This window comes from Paramacrobiotus metropolitanus, unplaced genomic scaffold, assembly GCF_019649055.1.
Source record: "Paramacrobiotus metropolitanus isolate TYO unplaced genomic scaffold, Prichtersi_v1.0 Parri_scaffold0000276, whole genome shotgun sequence".
In the NCBI taxonomy this organism is placed as follows: Eukaryota; Metazoa; Tardigrada; class Eutardigrada; order Parachela; family Macrobiotidae; genus Paramacrobiotus; species Paramacrobiotus metropolitanus.
In genome coordinates this window covers 4,780-21,987 of record NW_026570496.1, presented here as the reverse complement: position 1 = coordinate 21,987, position 17,208 = coordinate 4,780, and the positions used below count along the sequence as shown (strand labels likewise).

General features: G+C 50.2%; 2 protein-coding genes across 6 annotated transcripts; one reads left to right on the top strand and one right to left on the bottom strand.

Annotated features, from left to right (window-relative positions):
* Positions 1 to 41: 41 nt before the first annotated feature.
* LOC129601779 (uncharacterized) lies at positions 42 to 13,970 on the bottom strand. Of its 5 annotated transcripts, XM_055500662.1 has the most exons (6): positions 11,104 to 11,568; positions 4,057 to 4,289; positions 2,957 to 3,898; positions 2,112 to 2,870; positions 1,618 to 1,988; positions 43 to 1,318 (listed from the first exon to the last, which is right to left on the bottom strand). In XM_055500662.1, the coding sequence occupies exons 3-5, from the start codon at positions 3,889 to 3,891 to the stop codon at positions 1,847 to 1,849; spliced, it is 1,836 nt and encodes a 611-aa protein (XP_055356637.1). In that variant the 5' UTR covers positions 3,892 to 3,898; positions 4,057 to 4,289; positions 11,104 to 11,568; the 3' UTR covers positions 43 to 1,318; positions 1,618 to 1,846. The 5 variants fall into 5 exon arrangements, with proteins under 5 accessions (XP_055356638.1, XP_055356637.1, XP_055356640.1 ...); XM_055500663.1 differs by lacking the exon at positions 11,104 to 11,568 and having other exon boundaries at positions 42 to 1,318; positions 1,618 to 2,002; positions 4,057 to 4,413; XM_055500667.1 differs by lacking the exons at positions 43 to 1,318; positions 1,618 to 1,988; positions 2,112 to 2,870; positions 2,957 to 3,898; positions 4,057 to 4,289 and adding exons at positions 7,470 to 8,096; positions 11,665 to 12,420; positions 12,747 to 13,970 and having other exon boundaries at positions 11,104 to 11,330; positions 11,402 to 11,541.
* LOC129601780 (SPARC-related modular calcium-binding protein 1-like) lies at positions 177 to 1,150 on the top strand. Its single transcript, XM_055500668.1, has 2 exons — positions 177 to 545; positions 607 to 1,150. Exons 1-2 carry the CDS (start codon positions 332 to 334, stop codon positions 876 to 878), a joined length of 486 nt encoding a protein of 161 aa, XP_055356643.1. The 5' UTR covers positions 177 to 331; the 3' UTR covers positions 879 to 1,150.
* Positions 13,971 to 17,208: the final 3,238 nt, after the last annotated feature.

Sequence of the window (17,208 nt, the reverse complement as noted above, 5' to 3'; positions counted from 1 at the left end):
AATTAAGCTTCCGTTGACAGTGGCTGCCGGCGATGTAATAATGATGTTATTAGTGCTTGTTCATGCGCTCAACCGGTGTGGTCGTGATTAATGCCTGCGGGACGTTTTCCGCGCTCTACCGATGACGGATGTTGTCTTAATAACAATTTCAGCCGATTATACCGTGTTTTTCCGTGAGATTACGGAAATTTGGCAGGCAGTCGGCGCTGGAAACGTGCGCGTGCCATTTGCAGTTATCTCGCCGTTGCGGATTACCGGCTTCAAAGTCTGTTGATTTGTGCACGAGTTGCGCCGTTTCCTCGTTTGCCTGTCATATTAGACAACCCGCATTATGGCCCGTGCGTTGATTATCCTGATGGGATGCGGCTGGATGTTGGCCGCGGTGGAGGCCGGCCTATGGGAAGGCAACCGCAACCTGGACGTCAACGTGCCCTGCTTCAGTCTGGGCAAGATCCGGCTGCCCAACGGCGACCTCTCGCAGGGCCTGATCAACTCCGGCAAGTGCACGTGCCGGCAGGCGCGTCTGCAGGCCGGTCTGCCGCAGTGTAAGTCCTCGGGGGAGACCCTCTCGTAGTGGACGCGCTGGTGATGTGGGTGTCGTTGCAGTGCAGGGCCAGACGCGCGGCTTCCAGCCGGACTGCGAGGCGGACGGGCGCTTCACCACGCAGCAGACGCTGACCAACACCGGCTACATCTGGACGGTGGACGCGCAGGGCAACCAGATCTCCACCTTCGGCCGGCAGAACGCCCTGCGCCCGGGGGCCGCCGCCCCGCGCCCGGCGGTGGCCAGTAATCCGTTGGTGGGCGGCGCCAGCCGGGCCGCCCAGGGACCGTACATCCTGCGGCCGCAGCAGTTCTTCAACCAGCAGTTCAAGTAGCATCGGCAGCGACTAGCATCCCGCACGGCTGCCGGGACTACTGCCTAGTGCCGACTCCATCTCGGTAGCGAATGTAATGCTAATTGTCTGCATATGGAGTCTGTCCATCGGCTTATTTATTTGGGACTGGGCTCAAGTGTGGCGTGTGTACTTGTACACTCAGTTAAGATTAGTCGACAATACCAGTATAGATTCTGTGATTGTGCGGGTTCAACAACGAGGTGCACTCGGTTTGTATTACTGATTTCATTGCATAATAGCCATTAATTCAATCACTTCCGGCGCTGAAAATTGCAACCGCCCAGAGTGGCAGCGAAAGCTATTAAACAGAATCGTCCGAAAGGTCAGCAAACTGAACGGCCTCCGTCACTGGGCGTTCAGCGGGGACTTCGACTGGGTGGTCCTCTGCATCCAGATCGATCTCTAGGTCTTGTCACTCCCTAAACATATTAACACACATACTGTATATGATTTTCACATACGTATACATCATAGATGTAATATTACATACAGTACATAGAATTTTGCTCAATTACACACACATATAATTTTGATCAAAGGAAGTTTTGAAGCGATCAGTTGACAGGAAAACTTGACCGGTGTAATTTCAACACAAGCGCTACTGAGATTTTATTTTTCAATATGTACAGCAACGAGCACCACTCAGTCTAATACAATCAAATGAAGAATTTGTCCCAGTTAACACGAGAAGGGACTGTGCATAATAAGCGCTGCTTACATCCCATTTGCTGCGGCACGACAGAATATGTCCTCCATCATTTCCAGCTCGGGCTGCGGCGACACCCATCATCACCGGAAACAGAGCGCCGAATGCTTCCGAACCGGGAACAAGGCGCTTCTTCTTTTGGCGTTCCTAATCGTCCGATTCACATTCATGTGGTTAAGTTTTCCATAGCAATCCTGCTCAACTTCGTCAGCGATACTGGATCGTTGGATCTCGGCAAGGACTACTGCGGTCCCGCGGCGCCCTCTGCAGTGTTGCGCGGGCACCACATGGAGTCCAAAGCGAAGACAGTCAGACGGGACAGCTGCGGCAGCGGGGTGCTGGGGAAGTCGGCGTGCTGCCATGCCGGTCCGCCCGGCTCCGTGCTGCAACACAAAACCTGCGAATGAACATGTACATACGCCGGTGACCTTTCATATTTTAATCCCAGAGCGCCGGAACCGCTTGGCACACACGGACACAGTTAAACGGGGTGTGCTGGTACGTACGCGGTGAAGAGATGGTGGAGGAAGTTCCAGTAGGTGTCGCGGGTGCGCCAGTACGCGTACATGTCCGTGGCCATGCGGCGCATCTCCGCCGGCGGCTCCGGGAGGGCGGCCTCCATGGCCGTCCGCATACTGGTCAGAATCGCGACGGCATCCTGACCGGCGCAGTCCAGACGCAGGAAGGGCAACGCCACCGGCAGCGGCGGCGCCGGGTCGCGGCGCAGGTAGGGCTCGTCGGTCAAGGGGGTAAAGTCCGCGCGCCGATGCGGTCGTCGATGGTGGAAATAGCAGACGGCATCGTTCTGGATGTAGTCGACCAGGATCAACTGGCCGCTGCACACGTCCATCAGCGGGGTCAGGTGGTGCAGGGGACAGTGGAGCGGCGCATCGGTGCTGGCTTGCAGTTGACTAAACAAGGGCCAGTGGGCGGGCAGTTCACCGCTGACGGCGCAGCGGTGGCAGATAATGCGCTGCAGCGCCGCGGCCGGCCGCAGCATTCTAACCACCCGCCAAATAACGCTGACGTCCGCGTTGCCGGTGCGGTGGCTGCGCTCGGCCTGCCAGTGCTGGCCGGGCCGCCACCGGCTCAGCACCAGCGTCTGCACCCGCTCGCGGCGCAGACCGCAGTGCAGCAGCTGGCCCAGCCGAAATGCTTCATCGTACATGTTAGCACTGCGCCGCCCACGCAGCCCCAAGTCCAGCACACAGTGCCGCTGCAGTACGGCGCAGCGGGCGGCCGCGTCGTTCCAGGCTGCACTGACCCTGCAACGGCGAATGCCGTCAATACTGCACCGGCAAACAGCGCAGTTATACCGCGCGTATATATGCGAATAGCCCAATTTGTTTACCGTTGCAGCCTGGTACGCGTGACGATATCCATCATGTCCAGCAGGCACTGGATGATTTCCAACGGCAAACCACCCAACCGCTCGCTGTCGCCGTCCCCATCATGCGAAATTGCAGTACAGTCGTACCCTGTGACAGCCGCATGAATACCCATATTATCGTTAGCCAATACGCCGTTCTGCAAGCAGCGCCGGACGCACTCCGTCAGCAACTCCACACTCCACGGGCGTTCATCCTCCTGACACTGCCAGATCAGGAACTTAACGGAATCCGCGCCGAGACGCATGAAATAGCGCGTGTACTGGATCCGGCGGAATCTCTGCCACGGCCGGCCATTCAGGGCCCGGCGCTGCGCCAGGAACACCGCGCGCCGCATCTCGAACTGCAGCCGGTTCTCTTCGATACTGTTGACGTGGGCCACGTCCAGCGTGTCCGTCGTGTAGGCGGCGTAGACGCCCTCGTAGGGCGACGCCGGGGGCTGCAGCAGCGGCCGCCGCGGCCACCGCTGCGCGGCAACATGGAGCGGAGGCAGGAGATGGCGCCGGCCGTCGGCCGTGGTCTGCACGTGCACGCAGCACATGGGCACGTGTTGGCGGTGGCAGCAGCCGGTGACGGCGGCGCGCCTGAAGATGAGCGGCGCGCCGGGATCGCTGCGCAGCGCCGCCCGCACCGTGTCGGCGTCCCGGCACGGCCCCGCGAGGAAATCGTGCGGGAAGACACGGTGGGCGGGCAGCCAGGCGGCCGGTAACGCGGTGCAGTGGAAGTTGACGTAGATCTGCTGCTGGTCATCGGCGATATCCTCGATGAAGCCCAGGTACCAGGCGCCGTCGTCCTGCAGCACCATGACGGTGTTGCCGCTGCTGACACTGCGGCTCAAGCGCCGGTACGGCCACGGTTCAAAGCCCACTTGACTGTTATATACCACGTCCGGTTCCATTCTAGCGCTGCAATTAACAATAATTGTTGTAGATAATTATGTTCTGTATATAAAGTACGTATATTGAAGTAATTATGTATACTGCATATAAAGTATGTATATTATCATTGCATCCGAGTAACGAGTACAGTACATCTTGTACTGTACACGATGTACCGGACCTACCGTTTAATGTGATCTGCTTCCCACTAGTCAGGAAATCTTCACGAAGATCTGCCTAGCTAGGAAAGTTTGACGATTCCTAAGGAATATGACTATGACGCCTTGTGAAACCCCGCGTATATTATATCCACTGTAACGGTCCATCTTGAAGGGGGATGTACAAATACCATAATTATATTTATCACGAGACAGCCAGCGCAGGAACGAAGGCAATTTATCCAGCGCAATCCCAGTTTCTAAAAAGGCAACACAAGAACCCACTGAGACGGCAATATAGCTATACTGTACAGTACTGGCATTTTGGCAGCTGGCTGTGTAATGTGTATAAGCGAGGAGTGGGACGCCGTCGCGATCGGTAACGTTAACGCCAATCATGCGGGATACAGATACGCGTGTCACGTGTGCATGTACTTCCTCCGCTATGGCAAGCAGTGTTAGCAGAGTGTAAAAAACACAGCCGGTACTTTGCGATTGCTTTATGCGGCTAGTTGTTTCGAAAACGGCTCGGTTTACATGTTCAGCAATGCATTAATCAGGTGACAGACAGAACATTTTGTGCAAAGTACGGTAATTCATTCACGCAGAGTTACAATGGAGGCTATAACACTGCAACAGACAGATCGTATGCAGCAGCTCGCAAACGCGAGCGCCAGCTTTATTTTAACGCGCAATGGCGCTAACCGGCTCGGGCATAGCAAGACGTTTCAACAGAACCAGACTAAGAGAATTCTAAACAGGTAGACAGCAAGCACATCTCTAGGGAAGGCGCCAATCCTCTGCTTCGACTGATCTCCCTGTATACTTCCATTTGGCACGATTGGTGCTGCGGACAATCACAGGCCTTTCAGTCCAAGCCGTTACTGAGTAGCCAGGGTGGTATTGTGATCCTCCATCTCCCGTGCCCGTCTCCTTGGTGGTATTGCTGCCTCAGCCAAGCACTTCGCACACAGGCCTTGCGGGCCGTGCACTCGCAGCCTGAACTCAGAGTGGTCACCCATCTAAGTCCAAACCGCGCTCGATGTAGACTATCTTTCAAAACCCGAAGGTTTATCCATCTAGCCACAACGAGTGTGCTCGACGTCGTGGCCCTGTGCGTCGTGCACCTGCCGCAGCCTGCATAGGGCAAAGCACACTGCACACGTGGAAACAGAGTGGGCGGAGCCAAGGAACGGACGCCTATATGACGCCTGCATCACGCCCACTTCCGCTTGTCGGCAATCGGCATCATATACTTCTATTACCATAATCAATTAATAATTATCATTAATAATCCCAATTCCAAGTGTATAAATCTTGTCGCCAATGTACAAATGGACCGGAAACGTGCAGTGTCCCATATATTATGCGATAGATAACGTACTACATAGACTGGTTGATATTCTCCGCAGACCACATTCCGAATGAACCACCGGCTTAGTTATGTTACTTATGTACAATTTGAACCGACAGTGAGTACGAGGATCAACACACAAAGCGTAAATAAATGTCAGACAGATGCCGAAAATTATTACCACAACACTGTCCCACAGACCGTACAGTACACCGGAGAAATTGTGCAATCTGGAGTCTGGACGCTCGATCCAGGGTGTAAATGCAGTTACACATTATACAGTGTTCTTGTTGACAATCGATAAAATTTTGTTAAGTGCATGCGGATTCCAAAGATCTGTACATTTCTGTTAGCAGTACTAATGTTTGTAACTTTTGTATCACGGAAATACAGCTCACCTATCGCGAAAAGTACATAATATGATTATTTTGTTTCAACTGCTGTAAAGTGGCTGCTATTGATGCCCGCTAATGATCACTGCACGGAGTAATAGATGTACAGCTTAGGACGAAATGGTCGCATACCCAACATATCTACATTCAGTACGAATGCAGCGCAGTCCACTGTACGACTGAGTTCAAAATATCCGGTTCGTACAAGTGCACTGCACCGCCTGCGTACAGAATGCTGGGTATGGGGATATGCGACCATTTCGTCCTACATTGTACTTAAAGCCAGAACAGATGTCATAATAATTACGTAGGATCGAGAAAGTTATACGGCTCTCAAGTGTACAACAACCAAACAGTAATAAATTGTCGATCAAAACCTGCGGAGATCAACGCCGTCCGGCGACTCTATCACACGCACTGGACGCGCGGGCGGGGTCGGCGCGTTGGCTGCTGATATCGGGACAGGGCTGATATCGGGACAGGCCGCGTTGCCTCCAGCTGCTCAGCTGCCGACAGCTTGCAGCACCCAACAACACGACACGCCACAGCCCCACTTCCGCCCGGAGCCGTGCGCTATCGTATCGCGGCACACGTAGCGTCTCGTCCTCGCGCCACTACCCATCCGCATCCCGACATCCGGGGCACAGCGTCGCCGGCGGGAACTGCTGTTTGGGGTAGTTCTCGTCCTCGGTAACATCCCCGGCTATAAACGCTTGTTGTTCCCGTTGTGCACGCGCCACAACAACAGGACGACGTTGCGCGGGGAGAGCATTTCCGTCTGGGATAATAATGCATTAGCCTCGCGCATGAAACTATCCCGGCACTCGCTGCAGAAGAACCGCCCAGGGCGTTGGCTTCGGCTTTCTCCCCGTTCTTCTCATGAAAGAGCTGCCATCCGGCGCATCTCCGACGGCGACCCTTGACAGTTGGCCCACGCAATCGGCGCCTGCGGCACATCCCACCCGGTCTCTTTCGATCCTGGCGGATTCCGTTAGGTCCGTGGATTGCAGCGTCTGCCGGAGAGTTTGGACAGGCCATTGACGGTTCGTGTCGAAGCTTGCGGAAGCAGAGATTACCGGTACGAATCGCATCGTGTACGTGTAAACACAAAGCCAGCAATGCCAGAGCGTTACGGCTGAAAGGTCACGACGGTCTGTCTGCTAATTATTATAACCTTCCACGGCTAATTGTTTTAAAGAGCCTCAAGGCCCTCAACATCAGAATGCACGTATGTACTTACGTTTATGGCGTTTAATATATCATGTTAATGTCATTTCCATTTTGATCTGGTTGACAATACCAGTATGGCAGTTCCAGTACTATTACGTGGTACCACTACCAGTTAAGTTCAACGCAAAGTTAAGTTCGATCAGTATAATGTGCTTCATCAGACTTAATACCTGACGTGTTCACGTGCGTTACTGACCCTCTCAGAATTCTACGCTGAGGCGCTGTGGAAATTATGGAAAGATAGATAGTAATTACTTGATAGTAGTGCTTTATTGAGGTTCGTATTGGACAATGTAATACAAGAATATCAATTAACAAAAACCATAACATCACTTCCGTTCCGCTAAATGAAAGGCACATCTTCCTTCTTTACCGTGTCGCTGAATGTACCGAGAACAGACACTGCATTTCCTCGCTGAATCTCAATACCAAATTTTTTGGCGTAAAAACTCTCCTGAGCGGGGGTTGCCTGTACTGTCGATAATCTTTCTCGACAGCTCTTTGAAGAATTTCTTCGTCAGTGGTCCGAACGTGCCGGTAGTTTCGAACGCCAGCGGTTGAACGATACAGCGGTCTGCCAGCCCGCTATACTTTCCTAACTTCCGGTTTTCTCGTATTTCCGCTGCACTTCCCGGCACCCTGGACGTCTGGGCGATGTACGTTTGGGCAAATGTGTCCGCCACGTTTACATCCCACACCAGCGGCTTTCCATTTTTTCAAGGAAATCAGTGCGCGCTTCATTGCTTCGTTCAAGACAGCGTGGACACCGTGTGTCCCTTTCGCTAACTTGCATACCAATCCGTGAAGTCCAACTACCGCACCGGTAAACATGCTTTTCAGAGACTGGAGCTCCCAGCCGCCGTGCCACGGCAATGCGCAAGTGTGCATTTTCCAATAAATTTCCGAAAATTGAAACGGGTAAAGCAGATAACTAGGTACGCGACTCCGGTGAGGATGCCGCCAACAGGCGGGCAGAGGTAAATACGTCGGCGTTACCCATCATGCGGGTCGCTGTCTGGGAGTGCTGCATGCTCTCCAAACCGACTGGAAACAGCGGCTTTCCGTACGCGGGGGCTCCATGGAGAAGCGATCTGTCCATGCTTCCGTAATTAGTTGTGGTACTTGATGTGTGTATTACTATTATATAAGCGATTACTGTGCTTGAGGCCATCTTTATCTCTGTTTATGCCGGAGACAAACGAACTGCTCTGTTCGCTCTTATTGGAATCTTTAAGGATGATGTTGATAAATTTTTTATCGAATAGTGTTTTAAACACAACAAGTTGTGCAAAAAAACGTTTTTACTTACAGTGGAACCTTCCATCTTGAACACCTCTGAACCCTGAACAACCCCGAATCTTAAACAATATTTTCGTACGCGCAGCTCTCGTAAGCTATAACATTGGGGTGGACCTCTGAACCCTGAACACCTCTGAATCCTGAACCTTGAACACTTGGCTGCGTACCACGACACGTTTACTTAGTAAAATGGACCTCCAACCGTGAACAGAGAGCTGCTTTGCGTTGTGTGCGAAGCAGCGAAAGCATCCGGATTCCGGATAGCGTTGAATGTGTTCACGGAGCTCATCGCAAGCAAATTATATAGCATAGAATAACGTTTAGTTCATACTTTACCGATTAGTAGCCTTAGTTTCAGTAAATGATTTTGAATATTAGACATAACGACGGACAAAAATAGCATAAGAATAACATAAAATCAACTTAACTATTAACTTCCGCCGGGAAATATATGTAAGAACGGTATATATCCTTTTGTTTATTATTGTACGCACTTGTATAATGTATATTACTCCGTCTGGAATTTTGTGCGCCCCCCAGGGGCAGCACTTCTGAACCCTGAACACCCCCGAACCTTGAACAAGAAACCCCGTACCGAGAGTGTTCAGGGTCGGGAGGTTCCACTGTATAAGCAAAAGTGCTGCACTTCATAATCTGTTTTCGAAAATGTGCGGCAGCAATGACACGAGCCGCCGTAAGTGGGCTTCCTTCACAACACTACTCGACAGCTGCAAAAGTCCACGGTGATGCAGTAAAAAGTTAACATACTTACTAATCATTACGACTTACAAATAACTTGTACTGCACTGCATTACACAGTATGTGATAGTATGTAAACTTTTACTTGTTTCCGGCCGCGCCCCCTTGACGATGGCAGATGAAAATATTTTTTAAGCATACTACAATAGTATACTACCTTTTTACAAAAAAAACGAAAATCTTCTGAATTTGGAGGATGCCTATGTGCCCTGATTAGATAGTTAAAGACTTTGCTAATACTGTAGTACTTTACTGTTAAACTGAATCAATAAATTGTTCGTAATTATTTTATGGCGCTTCTCCACTGACTAGAGAATCGTTAGAGTATAGTGTTATTTAATGATTAGAATCATTAGAGGATGATCACTTGTCCGTCTTGATTATTCTGATGTTTCATCAAAGAATGACAACGTGACACTTGTGGCGTCGGATTACAATTTTATTATAAGTGATCAGCGTTCAGCATTGCCCGAAACTGAAACTTTGACCAAACTTTTAAAAGATAGACAATGTTGCGTTTCGTTAATAAAGTACTTAATCGAATTTTGCTTTCTGTTTAGTTTGCGCTTGAGTTTAGCGATATTCTTATCATTTCTCATCAGCATTGCAACTGCTGCCACTACCAGAAGTCCAGTACCATTACCAGTAACAGTACCATTACGCAGCATCACTATCAGTAACATTTATTAGTACTACCCCAATTCTACAGGTCACATGGCCGTATTACCTGTAGAATTGTCATATATGACTCATAATATGAGGTCAGGTTCAGTCAGCTTTAGCTTTTGCTACTTCATTCTTTTCTAGGCCCTTTTGTGACGTGCAGGTCGGCTTGCCCTTTTTGCGGCGCCAAAATGTGGCCATTAATTCAAAGCAACTTCAATTACGTACTCTGTATTACCGCCGTTACAAGAAAACATAAGGAGAAAGCTGTGCACACCACGTTTTACCACCACCAGGCTGCGCACACCGCTATTCGCACCACGTTTTGTCTCGGGCCACCATTTTTACGCCACCACTATATATAATTATTTGAAACGTTGGTAGTCTCGGGACACCACATTTTACTCGTAGTTTCGAAGATATATTATGCAGTAGTCGGTCGTATATACGACTAATATGGGCTATGTAATTAAATTCTGTGTGCGTACAAAGAACAGCACTTTACTTAACATACGGTGTATCTAAGTTACAATGTTTTGGTTTTTTCGATATAGCGCAAGGCAAGCCTTTGATCATACAGCATGCGTAATTTGTAAGTAAGCCCAGAAAGTTCTTTGCAGCCACAGTTTACCATATTTACCATAATTACCAATTTTACTTCAACCAAGTGAACCACTTCCTGACCACCTGCTGGCATCGCGAGACAAAGGAAGTTTGGGTGTATGATAGTTTGGCGATGGAGCTTAACTGGCAGCTTAAAGAACAAATATGGCTGCTTTATGGGACGTCACTGCCGGAAGAGCAGATTACGGTTAGCCACAAGGCTATCCAAAACCAAGGAAACGGAATCGATTGTGCCCTTTACGCTTTAGCGTTTGCGCACGAGCTGCTCAATGAATTGACCCACAGGAGGGTTCCTTTTCTGGAAAAACCTTGAGGGAGTGGGTTATAACATTATTCGAAGCTAAACGTGTGCAAAAACTCAAACACCGTCCAAGGGCGGCCGAGCGAGTAAAACCGAAAAAAACGCTAACTATAACGGAAGCGGAGGCTAACGAGTGGTACCAAAAAAGAGGAGCCAGACCGCGAGACGAAAGAGCTGTCTTTTTTCCGCCCGTAATAACAATTGCTTAATTTTCATTCAAAATAGTGGTGTACAGAGACTCGGGTGGTGTGCAAAATATGCTCCTAGTGGTGTTAGGATCGGAGATTAAGGTGGTTTTTTCAAAAAAATTAAAAAATAATAAAAAGTGGTGTGCCGAGCCTGGCGGTGGTGTTTCGTGGTGTGCGGAGGCTTTGGTGGTGAAACGTGGTGTGCGGAGCCTTCCCCAAAACATAACTGGGTTTTAAACAAAATTAATAAAAATATTTACCTACCGGCTTGCTGGTTCACGCTTGGGCTGGACTCTTGGGATGAATACAATAGTTTCTCTCACAAAAAAAACAGACAGAAAATAAATCCAGATTCTCGTTTCTGCGATGGAAAACGCTATGCTGCCGGCAGTTTTCAACGTCTTCCTGGGTTTCTTGTTTGTGCATCCCTTAAATTAATGTCCTTATCGGGATCACATGGTGAAATTGCTCATAGCGAAACCCGGCTCCGTCTAAATACACCCCGTAAGAGTATATGGGTAACCGCTGAATTTGTGGAATATTTGCATCATTGGCCAATTACTGTTGCGTTTCCGCGGCGCCCTCCGCAGTGTTGCGCGGGCACCACATGGAGTCCAGAGCGAAGACAGTCAGACGGTCAGCTGCGGCAGCGGGGTGCTGGGGAAGTCGGCGTTCTCCCATGCCGGTCCGCCCGGCTCCGTGCTGCAAAACACAACCCTCGAATGAACATGTACTGACGCCGGTGACGTCTCATATTTTAATCCCAGGGCGCCGGAACCGCTTTTCACACACGGACACAGTTACACGGGGTGGGCTGGTACGTACGCGGTGAGGAGATGGCGGAGGAAGGGCCAGTAGGTGTCGCGCGTGCGCCAGTACTCGTACATGTCCGTGGCCATCCGGCGCATCTCCGCCGGCGGCTCCGGGAGGGCGGCCTCCATGGCCGTCCGCATACTGGTCAGAACCGCGACAGCGTCCTGGCCGCAGTCCAGACGCAAGAAGGGCACGGTCACCCGCAACGGCGGCGCCGGGTCGCGGCTCTGGTAGGGCTCGTCGGTCAAGGGACTCCAGTCGGAGTGGCAGAAGGGCCGGCAGTGATGGAAGGCTTGGACGGTGTCGTTCTGGACGTAGTCGACCAGGATCAGCTGGCCGCTGCACACGTCCATCAGCGGGGAAAGGTGGTGCAGGGGAAAGAAGGTCGGCCGATCGGCGCTGGCCCTCCATGCACAGTCCGACGACCACTGGGAGGGCAGCTCGCCACTGACGACGCAGCGGTGGCAGATGATGCGCTGTAGTGCCGCGGCCGGTGCCGGTCGGAGCATTCTGACCAGCTGCCGAATGACGGTCACGTCGCTGCTGCCCAGACGCAGGCTGCGCTCCGCCAGGCGGTGCTCGGCCGGCCGCCACCGGCTCAGCACCAGCGTCCGCACGCCAGGGCTCAGCCCGTGGTATACCAGTCGGCCCAGACGGTGCATTTCGTCCGCCTTGTTAGCACTGCGCACATTCAGCCCGAAATCCAGCACACACTGCCGGTGTCCCGAGCGGCAACGGGTGGCCACGTCGTGCCAGGCTGGACTAACCCTGTACATTAATCAAGAAAGGGATAGGCTGTGGGCGTGGTCAGCGCACACGGACTGTCGGTTAATTTTGATCGCAAAAGGGGTCGACATCCCTCGTGTGTAATTTAAACGTGTGAAAACATATTACAAGTACAGCCAGCATGTAACTATTCATGTTCAGAACTCGGGATGAATGAATGATGAGCATTAAACGGTACTATAATAACATTAAACGCTCCCAAGCTGCCATTTGTAATTTTATATCAGTGGCCGATAATACGGCATGTAGAGACATTCTTCAGACCATCAAGATAATAACAACACGTGTGTTGATACTAACTTGCTTACCGTTGTATCCTGGTGCGCGTGACGACATCCAGCACGTCCAGCAGGCTGTCGACGATTTCCAACGGCAGACGCGTCAGCCCGCCGCCGTCCTCCAGGGCAACCGTACTGCAGCAGTCAGGCGGTGTAATGCCTCGGTCGAGGGAGTCATTAGTCAATACCCCGTTGTGCAAGCAGCGCCGGACGCATTCCGACAGCATCTCGGCACTCCACGGGCAGTCGTCCTCCTGACGCCGCCAAATGAGAAACCTAACCGAATCCCGGTCCAGACGCATGTGATAGCGCGTATCCGGGGTCCGGCCGAATCTCTTCCGCGGCCGACCATTCAGTGCCCGGCACTGCGCAGCGTACACCGCGCATCTCATCTGGAACTGCAGCCGGTTCTCGTCGATGCAGTGGACGTGGGACACGTCCAGCGTGTCCGTCGTGTAGGCGGTGTAGACGCCCTCGTACGGCAGCGCCGGTGGCTGCAGCACCGTCCGGCGGGGCGGCTGCTCGGCGGCCATATGCAGCGGATGTAGGAGATGGCGCTGACTACCGGCCTCGGCCGGGGTCTGCACGCAGCACATGAGCCCATGACCGCTGCAGACGCCGACAACGGCGGCGGACTGAAAGAGCAGTGGGGCGTCGGGGTCACTGCGCAGCGCCCCCAGCACGGTGTGGAGGCTGCCGCCCGTCTCCGTGAAGAGGGCGTGCGGGAAGACGCAGTGGGCGGGCAGCCAGGCGGCCGGTAATGCGGTGCAGCGAAAGTTGACGAAGATTTGCTGCTGGTCGTCGGCAATGTCCTCGATGAAGCCCAGGTACCAGGCGTCGTGCAGCTGCACCATCACGGTGTTGCCGCTGCTGACGCTGCGGCCGGAGCGCCGGTACGGCCACGGTTCATAGCCCACTTGCAGTTGAAATTCCAAGTCCAGCTCCATCATGCCACTCTATAGCTACCGCGGCAACTCGTCCGGCTAGCGTACACAAGTAATTATGCGGCAGGATCAGGACGACGTATGATATATCCTATCATTCTATAATATGCAATGTATTGCGCCAAAGTGCATCTGATGGATTCGTCTGCAGCATTAATACAGCGCCATCCCACGGCGATGTACTAGATGTCTCCATCTTCAAACTGAGATCTCACCAGTGGCAAATAAGGAGCAAAATAGATCCCAGCTGGAAATAAGGAGATCAGAAGATTTAAGTCTCACGCTATCCATCCACTGCCAAGTGCTAGCTGACAGTATAAAAGTTAATATTATGAGCTGTGTAATCGTGACTCGTAAGTAGCTGTAGGAAGCCGTCGTTGACGATGCCGTCGATGCGGAATAACAGTTGGCGTGCATGCCACTGTGCAGTTGTCAGTCATATTCCACACCAGGGCACACTGGGAGGAGTAAAGAAATGCAAGCCGGTGTGATTCCATTGATCGCCAACAGTACTAAGTCTGTCCCGGCGTGTACATACACACTCACAGAACTGTCAGAGGTACACTCTAATTAAGTATAATAATTATACATACACCATTAGATATTATTATTATAGTTATACCCTATACTTACATAAGTACTTTAAGATTGTATGTCCTGGGTTCGATTCCTAGGTGGGGTACTTTTATCTCATAAAATCAAACCAAAAAAAGTATAAAAATTTCTAAACTAACCAAAAAATTTTTCCAATAGCCTGGTAAGATATCTCCGTTGAAAGGAGTTGGCTACTGTTGAGTGATAATAATAAAAATAATACTAATACAGTTTCTATCTGCCGTGTGCCTTACGTACGCTGCACAGTATACTTTAATTAGTAAGCATACTGTACTAGTATGCATGTACAGAGTATGTACACCGTTGTCTTTTACAATTAAATTTTGACCACTGATATAAGTATACTGTATAATTGATGATATAAGGGGACTTCCATGTCGCCTTATTTACAACGACATACTAAAACTGATATGCACCTTTCCTGTCTTTGCTCCAGCTGCTGGTGTACAGACTGTACTTAACCACTGACCACTTTCTCCACAGCGCTGTATCGGAGCACCAACCTGTTTCTTGAATTTTCCGCAGCGTTTTTCCATTCCCATTCCCACAATAAAATACCATTCCATATATAAAGTACTATCCCAATTACTAATTCTTGCCACTCGTCAATGACGATTACGAGCCTCCAGTTAACAAATTGTAAGATGTCTCACAATTACAGTTCCTAGTGTACGCAGTGCTAGTAGATTAGAAAGATTTTCTCCTGGATAGGAGATAGGTAATAACTGAATAAATTCATAATAACTGAATACGTAATTCAGCCTGTTACCTGGTATTGGGAATCGGGAATTGGTATTGGGAAGAAAATTGGGAATAGCTTTGGGGGATTGTACGGTATATCTATATATGGGAATCATATTTTATGGTGGGGCGATTCGTCATACACATAATTATGATATTACTGTAGTCGTGCTGCGAAACATGCGAATAAGCATGTACTTTAGCCGGTGACCTTTCATATTTTTATCCGCCGCGCAAACATGGACATCTCCAGTTATCCTTTCCATTTCCGGCTTCAAACCATTAGAAACGGTTGGAATAAATTTCATGTGAACAATTACATAGCTTTAGGTACCGACGTATCTGTAAGAAAACACATGATTGGAGTGACTGTTGAAAGTAACGATTGAAATATGGAAGAAAGGCAGAAAATTTTTTTATAATTCACTACTGTGTACTATTAACATTTCTTTTGTTTGTTCTTTTTTATAACAGAAACATATCTGGATCATATATGTTTTATTTTGAATCAGTTATTTATTTCATTTCAAAATTCTTTTCAGAATTAAACTAAACTTGGACAATTCGAGACGGTTGGAAATGCGATTTAATACGATGTGAGCGGCAGCAAGACCGGATGCACGTACAGTATCTGTACGTAGGTGCGACATAAAAATAGAGAAATACTGCACATAGAACGATTCTTTGTTTAATTTACGGCGGAACTCGAGTACAAACCATAACAGCCAAGGGGCGCACATACAGATACGTGCTTATACTAAAAACAGCGGAAAGTACGGACGCGGGCACAATACTTCACAATCAACATTTTCTCCAACAAAGTACCGTACGTCCGCACCATTCTAACCACCCGCCAAATAACGCTGACGTCCGTGTTGCAGGTGCGGTGGCTGCGCTCGGTCTGCCAGTGCTCGCCGGTGGCGCCGGGCCGCCACCGGCTCAGCACCGGCGTCTGCATACAAGGCCGGCCATTCAGCGCCCGGCGCTGCGCAACAACTGCGCTGCGCGCCGCAACAGTTTTTTAACCAGCAGTTCAAGTAGCACGACTATCGGTATCATCCATCAGCAGTGCTGGTTACGCAATTCTCGTAATACATAAAGGAATATGCTGTATACATGCAGCTTGCTCACTGCGCAGTTGCGAGCGTATACGTACGTCGTGTGAATCTACGAGTCGGTTTCAAACAGATCCCGTCGGTTTCACCACTATATTTATTTCTGTGAGGAGGAGTGGCCTCCCCGTACGCCCGCACTGGTGCGGGTGCTAAGTTGTTTTGCTGTATTCTGATGTTGAATTTCTTCATCTACCAGATCTTCAATCTGGTAGATTCTTCAGTTGCTAGCCATCGTCGTCTGAGTAACTTGCTGCTCTTTTGGCCCCGCAGCATTCTGCTGCGGGAGCTTCTGTAGTACCATGTGAATGGGATAAAGTGTGCAGTTGATTGTCGGGTGTCTTGCGTTTCCGCATAACTCGTAGTATACAACACTGCTCACTCTACAGGATAGATTCCGTTTCTGTCTCTGTCCGTGGATTCTTCCTAGATCCACCATCATATTTCATAATAATAAATTTTTATTATCACTGTCAGATATGACACAGAAGCAGAGAGAAAAATGGGAGCAAATATCTCTCCTTTATTGTGTAACAATAAAGCAACCAACAAAAACCAACAGAAAACCAGTGCGGAAAAAGCTGTGGTGAAAAGTGGCTGCCAGCGAGCTCGGTGAAAATCAACGTAATGCCGCGGAATGCTCCAGCTGAATCACAGCTGGTACCGCAAAGCATGGCATCGCTCGTAAGCGCTGGGCCACACCTCCAAAAGTGCATAGCGAACGCTGATTGGTCAGCGTAGACAAAGTATACGCTGTGTAATCAGCGTATATGAGCGGCACGAGTGGCGTGGCCACCTGCGCGCGGGCGACAGAGCAAGCCAACGAGAGGTGTCTACCGCCTCGAGTGAGCGGTCTCTGACGACCGACATCACCACATAAGAACTATCAAAGAAGTAAGAGAATAGACAAATAAATAATACTGACTAGATATTTTCTCCACCGGGAGGTTCCTGATCACCGGGCTCCTGCCCCGCGGCGGCGTCTAGCAACGGGATAGTTAATCCATGAAGCCAAATCCACATTTCATGATTTAAATTTTAACCGAAATGAAAAAAATCACAGCGTTCTAAACTTGTGCG